This window comes from Rhinoraja longicauda, chromosome 25 (assembly GCF_053455715.1).
Source record: "Rhinoraja longicauda isolate Sanriku21f chromosome 25, sRhiLon1.1, whole genome shotgun sequence".
Taxonomy (NCBI): Eukaryota; Metazoa; Chordata; class Chondrichthyes; order Rajiformes; family Arhynchobatidae; genus Rhinoraja; species Rhinoraja longicauda.
In genome coordinates this window covers 18,228,569-18,251,706 of record NC_135977.1, presented here as the reverse complement: position 1 = coordinate 18,251,706, position 23,138 = coordinate 18,228,569, and the positions used below count along the sequence as shown (strand labels likewise).

Below are 23,138 nucleotides of genomic sequence, written 5' to 3'. Positions count from 1 at the left end.
AAGCCAGCTGGCTGTGGTACCTCTGTAGTGTGTAGTTGACAGTCTCCTCGTTGTGGGAGGCCACCATCACATTGGCCCTTCTGTTCACTTTGATTTCATCCAGGATGTAATCCAAACACCTGCAACGCGAGCAGCAGAATATCAGGAACCCCAGTAACCCAGAGCACTCCCTCCCCCCCTCCCACCGCGCGTACAATACTCAGCGGGTCAGGCAGCAACTCTGGAGAAAAGGACGAGGTGACGTTTCCGGTCGGGACCCTGCCTACACCCATCCCTTCTCTCCAGAGATGCTGCCTGTCTCGCTGAGTTACTCCAGCATTTTGCATCCATCTTCGGTGTAAACCAGCACCTGCAGTTCCTTCCCTGCAAGGACACAACACTGGCTGGCCCGAGGACACTCATTGTGGTCGTGTGACCTGAGGTACCACTCGTCATTCCACAACCTCAGGGGGTAGCAGGTTGTACTGAGGGCAATCTGGCCCATTCAAGATATTCACAGGCTGAGGGGGGAAGAGAGAGCCCTCAACGGTTGCTTTGAGCCTTTATCGGGGCTAATCGACCGACAAACCCGCACGTCTTTGGGATGAAACCAGAGCGCCCGGAGAAACCCATGTGGTCACAACGAGAATGTGCAAACTCCACACGGACGTCATCTGCATTGGTAGAAAGTAATGATCAGGCCCTTGGATGTACATCGATTACACCCCTGTGAACATTGGGCACTGCCTTCCTTGGCACTCGGCTGCTGTCTATCTGGTTAATGCGGAGACGGCACGGGACGCAGCGGGTAGAGCTGCTGCCACACAGAGCCCGAGACCCGGGCTCAATCCTGACCTTGGGTGCTATCGCGTGGAGTTTGCACGTTCTCCCTGCGACCGCGTGGGTTTCCTCCGGGTGCTCCGATTTGCTCCCACATCCCAAAGACGTGCGGGTTTGTCGGTTAATTGCCTTCTGCAAATTGCCCCCGAGTGTGCAGGGAGTGGACGGGAAATTGGTTAACAGATAACGAGCGTGATCGATGGTTGACATGGACTGGGTGGGCTGAAGGGCCTGTTTCCATGCTGTATCTCTAAACACTCACAAAACACCTCTTCGTTGACACCCCTATCCATTCACGTCTTCACTCGCCCTTACTTCCATTCACAACTCTGTACTTTCAACATCCTCTCCATTCACAACTCTTCACCCGGCCAAAAGCGAGTCCACTACACTCCCCCTTTGAAGAGTCGCCCACGATACCTGTGGTACATGACATTTGTGGCTTTGTAGCTCTCGTTGATGGGATCCTCGTATCCCACCTCCTTGGCCCGCTTTCGCTCCTGCTCCATGTACGCTCCCCTCACCAGCTTTGCCCCAAAGTACCAATTTTCCCTCCGGGACAGTTCCACGTCCACTGTGACGTTATCGTAAGCATCCTGGGAGGAGGGGGAATGAAGGAGGACATGTAAAGCATCTCACCTTGCCTCACCGCCCATAATCAGCACGGCTTCCACGTGGAACGGAAGAACAGCTCAGAGATACTCTCTTGAACTCCGACAGCTCTACAGTCGAGAGCAAAGATAGACGCAAAAAGCTGGAGTAACTCAGCCGATCAGACAGCATCTCTGGAGAAAAAGGAACGGGTGAAGTTTCGGGTCGAGATCCTTCTTCAGTTTGAAGAAGGGTCCCGACCCGAAATGTCACCTATTCCCTTTCTCTGGAGATGCTGTCTGACCCGTCGAGTTACTCCAGCTTTTTGCGTCTATCTTCGGTTTGTACCAGCATCTACAGTAGAGAGCAGCCTGACTGGTTGCATCATGGCCCGGTACGGCAACTCGAACGCCCAGGAACAAAGGGGATTGTGAAAAGAGGTGAATACTGCCCAGCCCATCACGGGCACTGACCTCGCCACCATGGGAGGGATCTACATGATTCGTGGCCTCAAAAAGGCAGCCAGCATCATCAGAGACCCACACCACCCTGGCCACACACTCATGTCACTCCTGCCATCGGGAAGCCGCCTGAAAACTGTAACGTCCAGCAGCAGGAGCAACATCTTCACTACGACTATTTAGGCTATAAACACTACAAATAAGCTCCAAACTATATATACTTGGGGGCATTTATTTTTGACTTAGGGCATGGGTTTAAGGCGAGAACATCCTGTATCTTTAAGGTGAGAGGGAACATTTAATAGAAAGCCGATGGGTATATGGAGTGAGCTACCAGTGCAGGTGGTTGAGGCATGTACTATAACAACATTTAAGACACGAGACCAAGTGGACCCGTTGGGCCCAAACCTCTCCTGCATTGGTGCAGCACCCTCTCCTCCCCCTTTCCCCATCCCCCCACTCCATCCCCCTTATCCTCCCTCCTCCCCCCCTCCACCCTCCCCTCTACTCCATCCCCCTCCTATCCTCCCCCTCCCTCCCTCCACCCTCCTCCCTCCACCCTCCTCCATCCCCTTCAACACCCCTTATCCCCCTCCCTCCCTCCCTCCCTCCCTCCCTCGGAGATAGATTTAAACTTTAAAATGTGAATAACTTTAAAAATATAACACCGATTTCAATGAAACTTCTTCCATTAGCACCAAAGGGATGACGATGAAGGTGGGCCTAAAAATGTCACGCTATCGTGTACTGTTTTGGTTGTAGTTCAGGAACGAACAAACGAGAGTTTTAGTATATAGATTTGAACACCTAGATGGATAGGAAAGGTTCAGGGGTATTAGGCCAAATGTGGGCAGGAGGGACTAGATTGGGCATGTTGGTTGGCATGACCTTGTTGGGCAGAAGGGCCTGTTTCCATGCTGTTTGACTCTAAGACACGGGCACTTTACATGATCACAGTCTACCCTGTGAGGTATAGAGCCAATGCACTTGTGACTGTCAACATGATTGGATTGTGTCCTTTACAGGTACTTGGATCTGAAGGGTTTAGAGGGACCTAGACCAAATGCAGGTGAATGGGACAGGCCCTCGGACTCACCTTCAGGTAGCACTGATAGGTGTTGAAGATGACGGGCTTCTCCTTGTTGAACTTGCGCTGCATCTCCAGGGCCAGTCTGCTGATGGCCGGCTGGAAGTAGGTCTGCTCAGCATCAACCATGAGGCAGACACCCATCTCCAGGGCTTTCTGTCGGAGACAGGAACGTTCACAGGTTATTGTCCCAATTTGGCCCGAGGAGAAACATTACTGCTGCCTCTGGGCTGTAGACCATGGAACAGTACAACACAGGAACAGGCCCTTCGGCCCACACTGTCCTTGCTGGACACAATGCCAAGTTAAACTAAACTCCTCAGTGATCCATGTCCCTCAAGTTCCCTGCATATCTCGGTGTCCGTCTCAAAGACTTATAAATGCCACTAAACATCTGCCTCCACTACCTCCACGCCCGGCAGTGTGTTCTAGGCACCCACCACCAAAAAACCTGCCCCACACATCTCTTTTAAACTTTGCCCCTCACATTAAAACTATGCCCTCTGGTTTTTGACATGTATACCCTCGCAAAAAGGTTCTGACCGTCTATAATGTTATATACTTCTATCAGGTCTGATAACATGGGTCTCATATACTTCCATCAACCTCTCCCGTTCTGGAGGAAACAATCCACGTTTGTTTAATCTCTCCATTTAGCAAATAATAATAATAATAATAATACATTTCATTTGTATAGCGCTTTTCTGGAAACTCAAATAGGCTTTACAGAGTAAGTAAAACATAAAAATAAATAAATAAACAAACAAAAAAAGGAAGGTTAAGGAGAAGCGACGGTCAGTGGTTGAAGGCAGTGCTGAACAGGTGAGTCTTAAGTTATGTTTTGGATGTGGTGAGTGAGTAGGAGTCTCTGATGGTCTGAGGTAGTGTGTTCCAGAGGGTGGGAGCAGCGATGGAGAAAGCCCTGTCCCCCCAGGATCTGAGTTTGGTCCGGATGGGGGGGGGGGGGGACAGGAGGTTAGCAGCAGCAGAGCGGAGGGTGCGGGTGGGAGTGTGTCTGTGGAGGAGGTCATTCAGGTAGGATGGGGCCAGGTTATGGAGGGCTTTGTAGGTCATGAGGAGGATTTTGTACTCTAAATACCCTCTAATCCATGCAGCATTCTGGTAATCCTCCTCTGCTCTCTCCAAAGCCTCCACATTATGTTCATAAGTGATAGGAGCAGAATTAGAACATTCAGCCCATTATATTTACTCCGCCATTCAATCATGGCTGATCTATCTTTCCCCCTCAACCCCATTCTCCTGCCTTCTCACCATAACCCCCAATACCCTGACTAATCAAGAATCTATCTATCCCTGTCTTAAAAATATCCTTTGACTTGGCCTCCCCAACCTTCTATGGCAATGAATTCCACAGATTAACCACCTTCTAACTAAAGAAATTACTCCTCATCTTCCTAAAGGAAGGTCCTTTCATTCTTCCTGTAATGGGGGCTATCAGAAATGCTCCCAGTACTCCAAATGCGGCTGAACCAATGTGACTTAATGCTGCATCGTGACTTCCTGACTCTAAAACTCAATGCCCCGACCTGTGAAGGCAAGCATAACACATGCCTTCTTTACCAATGTATCAAACTTATGTTGCCAATTTCAGGGAGCTACGGACTCGAACTCCAAGACCCTCCAACTTGGGTTACTTCATTTCTTGCTAACAGTAGTAGCTGACTTTCTGCACAGTGGGTTCAAGTGTATGGCGGGACTATCATATGTTGAAAGACTGGAGCGACTAGGCTTGTATACACTGGAATTTAGAAGGATGAGGGGAGATCTTATCGAAACGTATAAGATTATTAAGGGGTTGGACACGTTAGAGGCAGGAAACATGTTCCCAATGTTGGGGGAGTCCAGAACAAGGGGCCACAGTTTAAGAATAAGGGGTAGGCCATTTAGAACTGAGATGAGGAAAAACTTTTTCAGTCAGAGATTTGTGAATCTGTGGAATTCTCTGCCTCAGAGGGCAGTGGAGGCAAATTCTCTGAATGCATTCAAGAGAGAGCTGGATAGAGCTCTTAAGGATAGCGGAGTCAGGGGGTATGGGGAGAAAGCAGGAACGGGGTACTGATTGAGAATGATCAGCCATGATCACATTGAATGGCGGTGCTGGCTCGAAGGGCCGAATGGCCTCCTCCTGCACCTATTGTCTATTGTATGGGAAGGAACATTCCTGGGCAGTTGAAAAACCTCCAGTCTGAAGAAGGGTCCTGACCTGAAACGTCACCCACCCTTTTTCTTCAGAGATGCTGTCTGACCAGCTGAGTTACTCCAGCACTGTGTGCCTATCAGTTGCAAGAGGACCTCATTAGTTTAGGCAAGGTGCAAGTTGCCCTAATCCACGGTCAAAATCTCTTGGCAACTTTCCACCTCTTCCTACCTTTGCCAGGACATCCATTCTCTGGAGCATCCTCTTCATCTGCAGTTCCTCCTGCTCTGTGAACTGCAGCAGCAATGGCTCGATCGTTCCAGTCTGCAGAATAACACAGACGTTACCTCCGCCCCAACCCACACTTGTCCACCCCGACTCACCCACAACTCTCCCACATTAAAGCCACAACAAACCCAGATTTCAATGACAACCTTTTGTGAAGTTGAAACTCCTTGGACTCTCTCAGTGTGTTTTCCAGTGCATACTGTTAAGGCAATGAATAAATTTGGTAAACTCTTCACTGATCTACAAGATGTTTTATTTTGTGTCTGCTCCTATCCGAGCTGAGCCCTAGGTAGTGCTGGATTCAGGATACAGGTTATAACATGGAGTTCCTTCCTACAGTGTTAAGGACTCTTATAGCAGGAAAACGTCTATCATGACATTCGTAACTGTTTCAACTAGGCAATAGTCATGCTGTTGAATTAAGATACAATGCCTGAGATCGGGTGTATTTAATTAACCACATTTTTTTCCTAGTACTCTTCTAGTTTAGTTTATTGTCACGCTCAGTTGAGTTTAATTTAGTTTAGAGATACAGCGCGGAAACAGGCCCTTCGGCCCACCGAGTCGGCACCGACCAGCGATCCCCGCACATTAACACATTAGGGACAATCTTACACTTGCACCAAGCCAATTAACCTACAAACCTGTACGTCTTTGGAGTGTGGGAGGAAACCAATGACCTTGGAGAAAACCCACGGCACGGCGGCGCAGCGGTAGAGTTGCTGCCTTGTACGTTCTCCCCGTGACCTGCGTGGGTTTTCTCCGAGATCTTCGGTTTCCTCCCACACTCCAAAGACGTACAGGTTTGTTGGTTAATTGGCTGGGTAAATGTAAAAACTGTCCCCAGTGGGTGTTGGATAGTGTTAATTTGCGGGGATCGCTGGTCCGTGCGGAATCGGTGGGCTGAAGGGCCTGTTTCCGCGCTGTATCTCTAAACTAAACCCACGTGATCACGGGGAGAACGTACAAGCTCCGTATAGACCCGTAGACAGGATCGAACCCAGGTCTCTGGCGCTGTAAGGCAGCAACTCTACCGCTGCCCAAGTAGAGTGAAAAGCTTTTTTGTTGTGCGCCCTCCAGTTAGCGGAAAAACAATACGTGATTATGTGATACGTGTGGAATATCATATACTCCATCAAATATTTACGCCCATGTAGCGCACACCACATAAACAAACCTATGAATACAATAGCATTATCTATTGTCGACACGAGGAACTGCAGATGCTGGACTTCTGCCGAGAACACAGAGCGCTGAAGGAACTCAGCGAGTCAGGCAGCATCTGTTGAGCACATGGACGGGTGACGTTTCGGGTCCAACAAAGGGCCCCGACACAAAATATCATCCACCTTATCTTATCGAAACGTATAACATTATTAAGGGGTTGGAAACGTTAGAGACGGGAAACATGTTCCCAATGTTGGGGGAGTCCAGAACAAGGGGCCACAGTTTAAGAATAAGGGGTAGGCCATTTAGAACTGAGATGAGGAAACACTTTTTCAGTCAGAGAGTTGTGAATCTGTGGAATTCTCTGCCTCAGAAGGCAGTGGAGGCCAATTCTCTGAATGCATTCAAGAGAGAGCTGGATAGAGCTCTTAAGGATAGCGGAGTCAGGGGGTATGGGGAGAAGGCAGGAACGGGGTACTGATTGAGAATGATCAGCCATGATCACATTGAATGGCGGTGCTGGCTCGAAGGGCCGAATGGCCTCCTCCTGCACCTATTGTCTATACCTGTGTTCTCCACAGATGCTGCCTGGCCCGTTGAGTTCCTCCAGCACTTTGTGATCTATTGTAGACTGGTTGATCAAGCCAACCATTATTTCCAAAGAGATCCCACCCTACCTGTCTATGTCTGAAGAAGGGTCCCGACCCAAAATGTCACCCACCCTTTTATTTTTCTTCTCCAGAGATGCTGCCTGACCCGCTGAGTTACGCCAGCGCTCTGTGACTACCTTCGGTGCATACACCAGCACCTGCAGTTCCTTTCCACACAGCCCGACTGTGCGGCTAAGCGCTTGCTGAGGCTTTGTACCTGCACATTAGGAACCACAAAGAGCTTGGCAACTTTAGTTCGGTTGTCGATCAAACTGTTCCAGTCTAGCAGGTCGACAGTGCTGAAAACAAAGGGAGGGAGAGAGAGAAGATGCGTCAGTGAAATGCCACTGGACATGCCAGGGTCAGTCTGTGTGCCAGTAACCTCCCCTGGGACACGAGCCTCGCTCACCCCGTCGTGTCCACGTTGTCACCATCCGCAGCATCCTCTCTACCTCCTGCTCACTGTTCGTTGTTCTCATGACGGTGCAGAGGCCATTCAGCCCATCAGGTCCATCCCGGGGCTGCAAGGCGCCGTGGATACGGGTTGACAGTGGTGTCGTTCGCAAACTGCACGAACCCCGGTTTGATTAAAGCATCTCTCTGTAAACTGCAAGTCTGAAGAAGGGTCCCAGCCCGAAGCCTCACCTAACCATGTTCTCAACAGATGCTACCTGCCCCGCTGAGTTACTCCAGCACTTTGTGTTCTACGCAAGACTCCAGTATTTTCCTGCACTCCCCCCATATTGTTTAATTTCTTTAACACCTCCAGTTTGAGTGAACTCAATAGCAAAGCCTCCTTGGACCTCAGTAAATAAAGAATTCCGCCCTTTTCTACTCTGCAAAATACCCGCCTATATTTGGAACAACTCCATTAAATACCCCCTGAACATGCTCCGTCCCTATGCCGTCTGGATTAGCTGCAAGGAGACATTGGGCTGAAGTTGCTTTCTCTGGAGTGTCAGAGGTTGAGGAAAAGACCCGATAGATATACCTTAAATTCCGAGAGGCACTGATAGGGTAGACAGTCAGAACCTTTTACCCCACGGTGGAAATGCCAAAGACTAGAGGGCATGGCTTTAAGGTGAGAGGGTCAAAGATTAAAGCAGTTGTGTGGGGCAGGTTGTGGTTTTTTTTTACACACACACACACACACACAGCAAGTTCCTGGAACGTGCTGCGAAAGACAGATACAATAGTGGCATTTAAGAGAATTTTCGATAGGCACAAGTATAAGTAGAGAACAGAGGGCCATGGATCACATGCAGGCAGAGTTTAGCTTGGCATGGACATTGTGGGCTGAAGGACCTTGTTCCTGTGCTGTACTGTTCTATGATCTAATCTTGAGTATAGGAGCAAAGAGGTCCTTCTGCAGTTGTACAGGGCCCTAGTGAGACCGCACCTGGAGAACTGTGTGCAGTTTTGGTCTCCAAATTTGAGGAAGGATATTCTTGCTATTGAGGGCGTGCAGCGTAGGTTCACTAGGTTAATTCCCAGAATGGCGGGACTGTCATATGTTGAAAGACTGGAGCGGCTAGGCTTGTATACACTGGAATTTAGAAGGATGAGAGGGGATCTTATCGAAATGTATAAGATTATTAAGGGGTTGGACACGTTAGAGGCAGGAAACATGTTCCCAATGTTGGGGGAGTCCAGAACCAGGGGCCACAGTTTAAGAATAAGGGGTAGGCCATTTAGAACGGAGATGAGGAAAAACCTTTTCAGTCAGAGAGTTGTGAATCTGTGGAATTCTCTGCCTCAGAAGGCAGTGGAGGCCAATTCTCTGAATGCATTCAAGAGAGAGCTAGATAGAGCGCTTAAGGATAGCGGAGTCAAGGGGTATGGGGAGAAGGCAGGAACGGGGTACTGATTGAGAATGATCAGCCATGATCACATTGAATGGCGGTGCTGGCTCGAAGGGCCGAATGGCCTCCTCCTGCACCTATTGTCTAATCCCAGGTTTTCTTAACTCTCCAGCTAACTATCCTTGGTAACATTGTAATAAATCTCAGCTCGCTCCCCAATACAGGTGCTCCCCGGCTTACGATGTTTCGACTTGCGATGGTTCGACTTTGCGATGGTGCAAACTGCAGCGGCCCGTGGCGAGCCGCCGCTCGCCTCCGGCCACGTGATCGCATGTCTTACAGCGCATTTCGACTTTCAATACTTCCGGTTTCCGATGGGTTTCACGGAACGGAACCCCATCCGAAGCTTAGGAGCACCTGTACCTTGATGGTTTGTAACGGAGACAATATTCCATATGCTGTCCGGAATGGAGTTAAATGGAATTTTCCAAAGATTCCATGCCATCCTACGAGAAGAAGCATCTTATCTCATCCCAGTGCTAGACAGACTCTCTATTGTCCCAAGGGCAGTAACTCTTTTGCTCCACACTCCCAACTTAGAATTAAACGAACATAACACAAGAGTTATCATATCATATCATATATTTACAGCCGGAAACAGGCCTTTTCGGCCCTCCAAGTCTGTGCCGCCCAGCGATCCCCGTACATTAACACTATTCTACACCCACTAGGGACAATTTTTCACATTTACCCAGCCAATTAACCTACATATGTGCCATCTTTTTGCTGAAAACATATTTTCTTACAAGTTCCAGGAAAACCGTGCAGATTCCAGCAACAGGTTAATAACTTAAGAACCGAAGCGGAATGAAATCTGGCACAAAGAAATAAAATAGCAGAAAAAGTGGTTGAATAGTGAAAGGACAGAAAATAACATAGAAGAGAAAAAAACAAAACAGAAATGACAAAAAAATAATTTCTAAGGGGTTGTGCTGGTGAACTCAGCTGATCAGGCAGCATCTGTGGAGGGAACGAACAGACAATGTTTCAGGTTGGGACCCTTCCTTAGATTCCTTGTGCCTGGAGGATCTCAACCCAAAGAGTTGTTCACCACTCTCCTTTTAGACTTTAGAAATGCAAAGTAGAAACAGGCCCTTCGGCCCACCGAGTTCACGCTGACCACTGATCACCCTTACACTAGTTCTATCCTCCACACAATAGACAATAGGTGCAGGAGGAGGCCATTCGGCCCTTCGAGCCAGCACCGCCATTCAATGTGACCATGGCTGACCATTCTCAATCAGTACCCCGTTCCTGCCTTCTCCCCATACCCCCCTGACTCCGCTATCCTTAAGAGCTCTATCTAGCACAGACAAGTTACAGAAGGCATTTAACTTACAAACTCGTGCGTCTTCCCGAGTGTGGGAAGAAAGTGGAGCACAAGCAGAAAACCCACGCAGGTCACGGGGGGGGGGGGGGGGGGGGGAACGTACAAACTCTGTACAGACAGCACCCGTAGTCAGGATCTAACCCAGGTCTCTAAGGCAGCAACACTACCGCTGTGCCACCGTGCCACCCTAGTCCCTGTGTCTGAAGAAGGATCCCAACCCAAAATGTTGTCCACCCCTTTCCCGCCACAGATCAGGGTTACAAGGTGCAGGGTTTGGGTTAGGACGGGCAGGAGCAGCGTAACTGACCATTGGGCTAACGGAGTTCGACCATACCCGTGAGAATAACTGGATTGTGAACAGAGGAGGATTCCCCTTGTCGCTGGAGGAACTCCCGTTTCATGCGAAGGATCGACAAAACTCTCACATGCATTAAAACCTCCTGCAGTCGAAAACCGTCCCGTTCCCCACCAACGGCCTTTGCTCGGGTCCCAGGAAGGATCTGCGTAATTAACGTTACCGTCAGCCCTGCAAGGACGTCACCCAGAGAACCGCCAAAGAACGTTCTAGAAGAGCAGAGGATGTCAAGGAGCAGCGTGCAGACCCGTACGCCGAGCCAGTTGCGCAGAGATTTGCCTCAAACCAGCTGCTCACCCAGATAGTCCGATCTTCTCTCCGGTGAACCAGTGGGTGATTTCGTCCAAGGTGCCAATGCCAAGCCGAGCCAAAGTCTCCTGTGCCAAAGGACAAAGAGGAGCTGCTTTACAATGGGATGCATGAGATTCTTCCCACCTGATCTCAGAGCCATGGGGTCACACAGCGTGGAAACAGGCCCTTCGGCCCAACTCATCAATGCTGACCAAAATGCCCCGCAATGCTAGTCTCGTTCGCCTGTATTTGGTCCGTATCCCTCTCACCTTTCCTATCCACATACCTGACCAAATGTCTTTTAAATGTTGTTATTATTGTTCCTGACTCAACTTTCTCTTCTGGTAGACACAAAATGCTGGAGTAACTCAGCAGGTCAGGCAGCATCTCTGGAGAGAAGGAATGGGTGACATTTCGGGTCGAGACTTTTCTTCAGACTTCTGAAGAAGGGTCTCGACCCGAAACGTCACCCTTTCCTTCTCTCCTGAGATGCTGCCTGACCTGCTGAGTTACTCCAGCATTTTGTGAATAAATTTCTTCAGACTGATCAGTCTGAAGAAGGGTCTCGACCCAAAACGTCACCCATTCCTTCTCTCCAGTGATGCTGCCTGACCCGCTGAGTTACTCCAGCATTTTGTGTCTACCTTCGATTTAAAGCAGCATCCGCAGGGGGGTTTTTCCTAGCTCCTCTGGCAGCTTGTTCAATGTACTACTCCCACCCTCTGTATGAAAAAAAGGTTGCTCTTCAGGTTCCTATTAAATCTTTCACACCTCACCATAAACGCATCCCCACTGGTTCTGGATTTCCCCTACCCTGGGTAAAAGACTGTGCATTCACCTATTCCCCCAATGATTCTAGACACCTCTGTACGATCACCCCTCAGCCTCCTGTGCTCCACTGAATCAAGTCCCGGCCTGCTCAACCTCTGCCAATAGGCCATGCCCTCGAGTTCTGGCGACATCATTGTGAATCTATTCCGCGCTCTTTCCAGGCGTCCCTCTTGCTTTTGACAGCCCAGAACCAAATGTTTTTTTAAACCCATCGCATCGCTCTGTTGAATTTGTGGCAGCTACCTGGCCCATTGGTTGTGCACTTGCCTCAATTCCCAGCAACAGTCACTGACAAAAATCGCGGTTTGATATCTCGCCAGTGCTGTCATTTCCTTCCTCCTCGCACCGTGAGGCAGGTTGACACAAGATAATTATTTATTCATCACACTTAAGAATTAAATGATGCTGCATCGCTGTCTGGCTAATCGGGAATTAGCACACGGCCTCATTGGTTTTAGTTTTAGAGATACGGGCCCTTCGGCCCACAGTCCGTGCCAACCTGTACCCCAGTTCTATCCCACACACCAGGGACAATTTACAGAGGCCAATTAACCTACAAACCTGCATGTCTTTGGAAAGAAGAATAAATAGAAGACTATGGACCTAATGTAGGTAAAAGGGATTAGGGTAGATCGGTATAATGTGCATCTCTCAAGAGCCAAGTAAACAATTTATTATTGTCATATTTACGAACAACGGAACAATAAAAGTCTTATTTCCAGCAGCTTAAGAGGCCAGTAAACACAATATTTATAGATAACATAGTAAAACATTTCAAAACGTCCCCACAAAAAAAAAAAAATGGGAGGAAAGCGGAGCGCCCGGAAAAAACCCCACGCAGTCACAGGGAGAACGTACAAACTCCATACAGACAGCTCCCATAGTCAGGATCGAACCCTGATCTCTGGCGCTGCGAAGCAGCAACTCTACCGCTGCGCCACCGAGCCGCCCCAATCAGTCTCATTGGAGAACCTGGGCCCATCTGCACTCGAACGTTACCTTGCACTAAATGTCATTCCATTTATCCTCTATCTGTACACCGTGGACGGCACTGATTGCAATCACGTGTAGTCTTTCCACCGACTGGATAGCACGCGACAAAAAGGCCTTCCACTGTTGCTCGGTGCAGGTGGCAATGATCAACTGACCCCCGCTGGCACCGTCCCCTCTCACCTGCAGATGCTCCAGGTCCAGCTTGGTTTCGACTGCGGCCTGCCCGGCCAGACCCTGCTCGGCCGCCAGGTGGCGAAAGAAGGTGCGCCACTTGACCAGCACCTCGGAGAACTGGAGCTGCAACAGCAAGACAGGAGAAGCCAGGTGAAGCGGTCACAATGTGTGAAACAAGCGACTGTGGACGCTGGATTACACAAAGCGCTGGAGTAACTCAGCAGATCAGGCAGCATCTCTGGAACAGTCTGAAGGAGGGTCTCGACCCGAAACGTCACCCATTCCCTCTCTCCAGAGATACTGCCCATTACTCCCGCAGATACTGAAGCATCTTGCGTCTACCTTCGGTGTAAACCAGCATCTGCGCATCTCCGGAGAACACATCCCCTGTTCCTAACTTGACACCATTCAGATAATACTCTGCCTTCCTATTCTTACCACCAAAGTGGATAACCTCACACTTATCCACATTAAACTGCATCTGCCATGCATCCGCCCACTCACACAACCTGTCCAAGTAAACCTCCTGCACCTATTATCTATTGTCTAACATGGATAGGCTATGTCTTGGGTCGGGACCCTTCTTCAGAGATGCTGCCTGACCTGCTGAGTTACTCCAGCACTTTGGGGTTTGATTTTTTTGGGGGTTACCCAAAGTGGTTTACATTTTAAAAAAAGACACAAAGTACTGGAGTAACTCAGCGGGTCAGGCAGCATCTCTGGAATGAGTTCCTCCAGAACTTTATGTCCTTTTAAAAAAAAAAAACATACAGCATGGAAACACATCGACACAAGGAACTGCAAATGCTGGTTGACCAAAAACAACACAAACAGATATGCTGCCTGACCCGCTGAGTTACTCCAGCACTATGCGTCTGATTTAGTAAACCAGCATCTGCAGTTCCTTGTTTTTACTAGTCGACACTCCCTGCTGTTTCCAGGAATGAGGCAAGTCCCAACCCATGTCCTTCAGTCAGTAGACACTCCCCACTATCTACAAAAATAGATGTGCGCACATTAGCACACACTTCACAAAGGATGTATTGTGGAGGGCCTTGCCTGAAGAGTTGGTGGCGACGAATATTCTAGCGACATTTAACAAACATTTAGACCAGCTCTCGAATTGACAAGTTGTAGAAGACTATGGACCTAATGTGGGTAAAAGGGATTAGGGTAGATCGGTATAATGTGCATCTCTCAAGAGCCAAGTCAATAATTTATTATTGTCATATTTACGAACAACGGAACAATAAAAGTCTTATTTCCAGCAGCTTAAGAGGCCAATAAACACAATATTTATAGATAACATAGTAAAAAATTTCAAAACGTCCCGACAAAAAAAAAAAGAATGCCAAGAAGGTTAAAGTCCCGAGTGCAACCGAAGCAGACCATACTTCCATGAGACCACAAAGCATAGGAGCAGAATTAGGCCATTCGGCCCATCGAGTGCTCCGCCATTCAACCACGGCCGATCTATTTATCCCTCTCAACCCCAGTCCCCCGACTTCTCCCTGTGACCTTTGATGTCCTTACTAATCAAGAACCGATCAATCTTCACTTTAAAAATACCCAATGACTTGGCCTCCACAGCCATTAATGGCAATGAATTCCAGATTCACCACCCTCAGGCTAAAGAAATTCCTCATCTCCATTCTAAATGAACGTCCTGTGGCCTCTGGTCCTCGCCTCTCCCACACTGTTCATAGTTTAGTTCGCGTTCAAGAGCCTGATGGTTGCTGGGAAGAAGCTGCTCCTGAATCCGGTAGACATGGTTTTCTGAACTTTCACACACCTACACCTTCCTCCTTGAGGGTAGGAGTGCAATGGGAGCGTGGAGCCAGCGCTGCCGTCGCAGCTGCGGCTTGCCTGCAGTCCGTCTGTCTTTTGTGTTTTTTGTTGTTTTTGTCTGAATTGTGGTTTTAATATGGTGTAGTGTTTGTATGTTATGTGGGGGGGAGGGGGTGGGAGGGAACGGGAACTGTAAAATTCTCTCTCCCGAACGGAGACGCGACCTTTGTTTCTGTGTCGTGTCTCCGTTCCCGTTGCGGCCTAGCATCGGCCATGCACCTGGGACCACCTGGGGCTCTGGTTCGCAGAGCCCACGGCCCGGACTCACCACCTGCGGCGCTGGCTGCCTGCGGATGCTGCGGGAGGTTCCGGCGCGGGCCGCGTGGACGTCGGAAGCCTGCAGGCCCCTGGGTGGGGGCCGACATCGGGAGCACCGGCAGCGGCAGAGACAGCGTCTTCGCCCGCCCCGAATCGCGGGGCTTGGGTCGGCCCGCCGCGGACCTTTCACCGTCCGGCGCGGCCTGAAATAGGCCGCGGGATTTTCACCGTCCAGCGGGAGCTTCAATGTCGGGAGCCCCGACCGCCCCGACGTGGCAACTCCAACAGCCTGACCGCGGGAGAAGACGACAGGGAAGAGAAAAATACATTTTTGGCCTTCCATCACAGTGAGGAGGGACTGGAGGAGACTCACTGTGATGGATGTTTCTTTTTGTTTGGTGTTAGTTGTAATTGTATGTGTTATTGCATTTTTATTGATTATTCTTATTGGTCTTATTGTTTAACTGCGGGTAATGTTTCATTTCACTACACATTTATGTGTATGTGACAAATAAACGACTATTGACAGAATGGTGTGGGTCTTTGATGATCTCTCACGCTCACCACCACAGTTGCCTTACACCCCCACGCCCCCCTGAAATTATTCAACATCACCCAATAGACCACTGGCCCAAGAGCCCTCCAACTGTTAGAACAGGAAACTGGGGCCCTACCAGAAACTGTGGGCGCCCAAGTGCTGTCAACTTGATGGCAGCAAATCCATCCTCAGAGCTTCCGCCTGTGGGAAACATAGAGTAGGTAAGATCACTTGTGCCAGGGCGATTTTACACACCAACATAGACATTGCCAGTAGCAGAAATAACACAGCTAGTGGGGAGCAGGGTGTATACCACAGGGGCGTGTGTAACCAAGGCTGTGTGGGGCGCGTGTTACAGGGGCAAGACCACGAGGATCAGCGAGTGCTAGAACGTGCAGGCACTCCCTGACCTACGCAAGGGTTACGTTCCGTGAATCCTCACGCAAGTCAGAATCACCACCCCCATCTCCTGCCCGAAATAACTCACTGGGAGAATTAACCGTCTCAACAGCGCCAGATTGGGTCCAGGGCACTTTTTGCAGCACGCGGCCTTCTGGGTAAACGCCGCCGCCATTGCCGGCTCCAGTTGCATCTCACTGTTGGGGCACTTTCAGCGGCGGGCGGCCTTCCATGTAAGCACCGCCACCATTCCCGACTTGTGTCCGATGAAGACTTGAGTGATGGTACTGACTGCCTTGATTACACAAGGGACCAAATACGGAATTGTTTACGCAAATCACCCATTGCGTAAGACGGGGATTGCCTGTAAACTACCGGGGCAAGCGTAGAGCTGCCTGTGAGTAGCCAGGTATGAACGGCAGGGCCGAATGTAAACACAGCCAGGCAGAACCACAGTGCATGGTCCAGGCCAAGATTGGTACGGACAGTTACAAATGTTTAATTGGCAACTGTACCAACTTTGGAACTATTACATTCACACTCGCAGCAGCATAACAGGCCTGTAAACGCAATGCACACAGATAATATATAATAAACAAAATTCAATAAATGAATAACCACAATACTACGGTCCCAGCACCCTTCACTGTCCCGAGGTTCATTGGCGATAAAGTACCTCTGAACCATTGGGAGAGTAATTACCTGCTTTAATTTTTTTTTTTTAAAAGATACAACGTGCTGGAGTAACTCAGTGGACCAGGCAGCATCTCTGGAGAACATGGAGAGGTGATATTTTGGGTCAGGACCCTTCTTCAGACTGATTGTAAGGGGGACACTTGAGGCGAGGAGAAACCTGGAAGGGAGTGGGGAAGGACAAAGCCTAGCCGGTAATAGATTGATACAGGTGAGGAGGGATTATTTTAGTGGCCGGCTCAAATGCATGGAACAATATTAAATCACAGGTAGGAAGGAACAGCAGATGCAGGCTTACACCGAAGGTATAGACACAATATGCTGAAGTAACTCAGTGGGACAGGCAGCCTCTCTGGAGAGAAGGAGTGAGTAACTTTTCGAGTCGAGACCCTTCTTCAGACTGGGTGACGTTTCGGGGCGAGAAGGGTCTCGACCCAAAATGTCACCCATTAAACCACGGGCAGTTCACAGCCCACAGCCCTCAATATTCGCTTTGAAAGAATAAATCTCCGTAAGCCAAAGACAATGGATTGGTACCAGAAGCCATGATGCACTTCAAGAAGGTCTCCATGTACTGATCACACCTGGACTCGTCTGCGTAAAAGTACGTCCGGGCACTTATGACACTCTCTCTGCGGTCTCCAAATTGCCGATGAGGCCGGAATTTCTTCTCTCGCTGAACCTCTCCTGCAGGGATAAGAAACGTCAACAGTAACGTCTGAATACACCGACCTTTGCAATGCAGACAAGGACTGGGTCTAATCCACAATGACAGGCAGCAGCCATCTCACCAACTCCATAAGAGTCACAGCTTTACCAATGTGCCGCTAAGAGCAAACCCATCTCACCCAGTCCTCAGATCCCTGCACGTTTACCCACATTGAAAGAGGAATTTCAGAAGTGCTTCAAAGGGTTTCTCATGAATATGTATCCACCACCTTCACGAGGTAACACATCCAAATTCAAATCGCATTTACATAAAAGGTTCTCCTTCATCCTACCACAGATTATGGAACACAGAACGGTACTGTGCAGCACAGGCGCGGGAACAGGACCTTCCGTGAGCTTATTGTTCAATTTACTCTTCTATATCATATCATATATCATATATATACACAGCCGGAAACAGGCCTTTTCGGCCCTCCAAGTCCGCGCCGCCCAGTGATCCCCGTACATTAACACTATCCTACACCCACTAGGGACAATTTTTACATTTACCCAGCCAATTAACCTACATACCTGTACGTCTTTGGAGTGTGGGAGGAAACCGAAGATCTCGGAGAAAACCCACGCAGGTCACGGGGAGAACGTACAAACTCCTTACAGTACAGCACCCGTAGTCAGGATCGAACCTGAGTCTCCGGCGCTGCATTCGCTGTAAAGCAGCAACTCTACCGCTGCGCTACCGTGCCGTCCCTATAATTAGGGAACTCAGTGGAACTTAGAACATAAAATGGCAAGGCACAGGCCCTTCGGCCCACGATGCCTGTGCTAAACCTGATGCCACGTTAAACCTATCTCCTCTGCCTGCACGGGATCCATATCCCTCCATTCCCTGCCTATCCTAGTGTATCTAAAAGTTCGATCCTGACTACGGGTGCTGCACTGTAAGGAGTTTGTACGTGACCTGCGTGGGTTTTCTCCGAGATCTTCGGTTTCCTCCCACACTCCAAAGACGTACAGGTATGTAGGTTAATTGGCTGGGTAAATGTAAAAATTGTCCCTAGTGGGTGTAGGATGGTGTTAATGTACGGGGATCGCTGGGCGGCACGGACTTGGAGGGCCGAAAAGGCCTGTTTCCGGCTGTATATATATGATATGATATGATATGATAAAGTTTGGCCTACACACCTTTTTTTAAACTGTGCCCCTCTCACCTGAAAGCTATGCCGTCTACTCTTTGACATTTCCACCTTAGAAGAAAGATTGTGCCTTTCTACCCAATTTATTCCTCTTGTATTGAGAATTGTTTTAGAACTGCACTTGTTGACCTTTTGGTCATTGGAGACGTATCGGGAGAGGGGAGAAGAGGGTGTGGCCTGGGTGCGATCTCTCATATGTGCTCTCAAATAAATTTCCTACCCTTCCAAAAGTGTGGTGTCCTGTCTGACTCACTCATTTTGGACTAAATCAGTGTTTTCTATGAGTTAAAGTCATCTACTTCGAATGTATCACAAAATGCTGGAGTAACTCAGCAGGTCAGGCAGCATCTCAGGAATGGGTGACATTTTGGGTCGAGACCCTTCTTCATAAATAAAATTCAGACCCTTCGTCTGAAGAATGGACTCGACCCAAAACGTCACCCATTCCTTCTCTCCTGAGATGCTGCCTGACCTGCTGAGTTACTCCAGCATTTTGTGATACCTTCGATTTGTACCAGCACCTGCAGTTATTTTCCTACATATGGTCCTCTAATTTATGCATCTTGGCTTCCAGTTAAGTAACAGCTTCATGTTATTAAATTCCTCGTATGTTGCAAAACATACTTGGCTAATAACGCATGATTATGATGATTGTTTTTCTCTCATTTCTTCCCTTTCCCTTCTCAGAAAAGAGGGAGTCATACTGTCTGTTAAAGCCGCCCAATCACAGTGTTACAACATGCATGAACCTTAACTGCTGCAGGCAGTTTGCATAACAGGTCCTCAAACCTGTATTATTCCCAGCCGAGTGCGGAAAAGGTTTTTATGAGGACGTTGATGGGACTCGAGGTCCTGAGCTGTAGGGAGAGGTTGGGCAGGGCAGGCCTTTATTCCTTGAAGCAAAGGAGGCTGAGGGGTGATCATAGAGAGGAGTATCAAACCATGAGGGAATACAAAGGATGACTGTACAGAGACTTACCTCCTCCATCTTTTAGGCCAAGAGACTCGCAAGATCTAAAATTAAAATGAAAAAATAAATACAATTAGCAATAAAGAGAACACCAGAAACCCAAAAGAAACAGAGGGGTAAGTGTTGGAGTGGAGAAGAGGGAAGGGGTGAGAAACTGGACACTGCACGGGTGGGGGCGTTTTACGATCACACGGTGGGGAGGTAAGGGTGAGCAATCAAACCAGCAGCCGCGGTTTTGCCCTGCCTGGTTACCGAGGGCTTTTGGCTTTCAGTGAGATGTTCAAATGATGGGTAAGTGCAGGCGCTGGTTTACAAACAAACAACACAAAGTGCTGGAGTAACTCAGCGGCTCAGGCAACACCTCTAGAGACACTGAATTCTTCAATGTTAAGTAACTACATAACCCTCCCCCTCTCCCTTCTTCCCCGTATAACATCCTTCTTCCCCACCCCCACCCCCCGCCCTTCTTCACCCTCTCTGGTGCCCCACCTGGACTCACATCCATTTACCCCCCTCCCCCCCTCCTTCCAACTACAATCCCTCCTCCAGCTTCACAATTCACAACTCTTTGATCCATTTGTCTCATTACATCTGTGTTTTCATCTCTGGACTTTGTCCACCCATCTGCCTATCAAAAAACCCTCCTTTTTAGTTTAGAGATACCCCCCCCCCCCCCCCCCCCTCGGCACAGGCCCATTCGGCCCTCCGAATCCGCGCTGACCAGAGATCCCCCCCCACATTAATTAGTTTGATCCTACACACTGGGGATAATTTTTACAGAAGCCAATTAACCTAGGCACCTGCATGCCTTTGGAATGTGGGAGGAAACCGGAGCACCCAGAGGAAATTCATACGGCCACGGGGAGAACGTGCAAACTCCGCACAGACAGCGCCCACAGTCAGGTTCCAACCCGGGTCCCTGGCGCTGTAAGGCAGCAACTCTATCGCTGGGCCACCGCGCCGCCCTCCTCACCTCCATCAACATAATGCCTGTCAGGCTTTGTCTTGCGCTGCTCTCTTCCGGCTTTCTCCCCACCCCCCCACCCCCCTGCCCCCACTAGAAAAGAGTCTGAATAAGTCTCCTGAAAATTCATGTTCTCCAGAGATGTTGCCTAACCCACACTTTGTGGGGGTTTTTTTTTTTTTTAAATGGGTTCAGCAAAGACAGGAACTGATTATTTTAGATGAACAATAATATTGGAATTATTTAAAATATTCTCTGTGAGCACAGCCTGCAAACAACCAGCTCGCCTTGATCTTGGTGCATTTTGGGCACGATAGCAGGCAATTAAGTCATTGTCAAACTGTTTCATATTGTCTGCCGTGCAAAACCACAGCAGGGCTGTGTCAACACCATTATCGGCCGCCCTGAGTTCCTTTACAGGGAGGCAGGAACAGCACGTCATCTGTTCCAATGGTCCATGACCTCCCTTATGTAACTCAGATTTCAAGTCACAAGACAGCACACGGGACAGGCCTGGAGTGCCAGCAGGCACAAGGACACATTCCATACTTGAATAGTTCGAAGGCTTGCCTGAAAAGGGAATGGGGGATGTGCCTCGGGTTCCGGTACAGTTTGAGAATGGCTGTTAACCCCGGCCAATATGCCAACCCTGGCAACTGTGAGGCTGTGGCCAAAGTGTATGTACAGACTGCCGGCACCATCTAAGTCACCAAATTAATATTGCCTGAATGGTACAAACTTAACTCAGATTCTCCTCGGTTGCCTGAACGTGCTGGACTTCCTGTGGAATTTTCCCTACTGCTTGGTGTCTCAGGTTAGTGTAAGACGCCATGTTTCACACGCACGTAATGCAGTTTATTCAAAATCAAACATATGGACACATTAAGCATTGGAGGAAGAACTTTGCATTGAAAACATTTCATCCACCAGTCATAAAAACATGGTCTGATCAATGATCTGATCTGATCAATGCAGGCTAATAAATCATTCAAAATCTGATTGCCATGCAAAATGTTCCTGAAAATCTCTCTAATTGCAATAAATTGTTTGACTCGGAAAGTGCTCATCAAATTTCAGATGTCACCTGTTTGCTTGATTACATTCCACCTTTAGATACATGTTCAGACTCGGCTTTAAAGTGACGGTGTCAAAATGTAACACAAGGAACTGCAGATGCTGGAAACTTGAGCAAAGCACAAAGTGCTGGAGGAACTCAGTGGGTCAGGCAGCATCTGTGGCGGGAATGGACAGGCGGCATTTCAAGTCGGGGCCCTTCTTGGCTCTGACCCGAAACACCATCTACAGGAACGGAGGATGGCACAGTGGCGCAGCGGTAGAGTTGCTGCCTCACAGCACCCGAGACTCGGATCTGATCAAGACTGCGGCCGCTGTCTGTGTGGAGTTTGCACGTTCTCCCCGTGACTGTGTCGGTTTTCTCTGCGGTTTCCTCCCACGTCCCAAAGACTTGTGGGTTTGTAGACTAATTGGCTGCAGTAAATGTGCCCCTGGTGTGTACGATAGAACTAGTGCGAACAGGCCGATGGCCGGTTTGGACTTGGTGGGCCCGAATGGCCTGTTTCAATGCAGTGCCTCCAAACTAAACTGTTGATATGGACAAAAATATCAATGCCCCACACTTGGGGCCTTGCCTTTCAAATAAGATACTCAAGAAGGGTGTGATATTTGACACCTTGTGCACGTGACGATTGCTGTACATTCAGTTCCGAGAACTGGAAAGCTAGTTTGATAGATGGCTCTAATTTGCATAATAGGAAACAAGTCAAAGAGATTAGCTCCAAAGTCAGTAAGTTAATACAGTGGGATGTTCGTGACAGAGCCCAAAGCATACCAGCATGTCCAAAGAGGTAAAAACTATATTTTCACCTTCTTTGAATTTAAAATTATTAGTTTAATTATAAAAAGGCTACTCAAGTTTAAAAAACATTACATTTATTAACTAAATTAGGCAGCCACTCTTCAAGCAGCTTATTGGATGGACAATCCACCTTAGACACTGAGAAAGGTACAATATGCATAACGGCACTGAGTTTTTATGGGTGAAGAGAACATTGTCTCAGCTTCACCTGCCAGCATTAAGTAACCCCATGAACACAAGGAACTGGCGAAGTGAGCTACACTCCTCATAAGTATAAGAAAATAACTGCAGATGCTGGTACAAATCGAAGGTATTTCGCAGTTCGCTCAACACCTGCGCTCGGTCCTTGTTGGCCAAACTGATCTCCCGGTGGCCAAGCACTTCAATTCCCCATCCCATTCCCAGTCTGACCTTTCTGTCATGGGCCTCCTCCAGTGCCATGGTGAGGCCCACTGGAAATTGGAGGAACAGCACCTCATATTTCGCTTGGGCAGCTTGCAGCCCAGTGGTATGAACATCGACTTCTCCAACTTTAGATAGTTCCTCTGTCCCTCTCTCTTCCCAGTTCTCCCTCTATCTTCCTGTCTCCACCTATATCCTTCCTTTGTCCCGCCCCCCTGACATCAGTCTGAAGAAGGGTCTCGACCTGAAACGTCACCCATTCCTTCTCTCC

The 23,138-nt window shown here is 48.8% G+C and overlaps 1 protein-coding gene across 1 annotated transcript in view; it reads right to left on the bottom strand.

Moving 5' to 3' along the window:
• Positions 1 to 23,138, bottom strand: part of LOC144605878 (proline dehydrogenase 1, mitochondrial-like) — a 43,797-nt gene that overhangs the window by 6,320 nt on the left and 14,339 nt on the right. Inside the window, exons 3-12 of the mRNA XM_078421508.1 lie at positions 19,635 to 19,669; positions 17,331 to 17,480; positions 15,838 to 15,902; positions 13,064 to 13,180; positions 11,066 to 11,145; positions 7,439 to 7,520; positions 5,348 to 5,440; positions 2,968 to 3,114; positions 1,240 to 1,415; positions 21 to 119 (exon numbers count right to left, since the gene is read on the bottom strand). Of these exons, the coding sequence (XP_078277634.1) occupies positions 21 to 119; positions 1,240 to 1,415; positions 2,968 to 3,114; positions 5,348 to 5,440; positions 7,439 to 7,520; positions 11,066 to 11,145; positions 13,064 to 13,180; positions 15,838 to 15,902; positions 17,331 to 17,480; positions 19,635 to 19,669 (1,044 nt within the window). The remainder of the gene's footprint in view (positions 1 to 20; positions 120 to 1,239; positions 1,416 to 2,967; positions 3,115 to 5,347; positions 5,441 to 7,438; positions 7,521 to 11,065; positions 11,146 to 13,063; positions 13,181 to 15,837; positions 15,903 to 17,330; positions 17,481 to 19,634; positions 19,670 to 23,138) is intronic.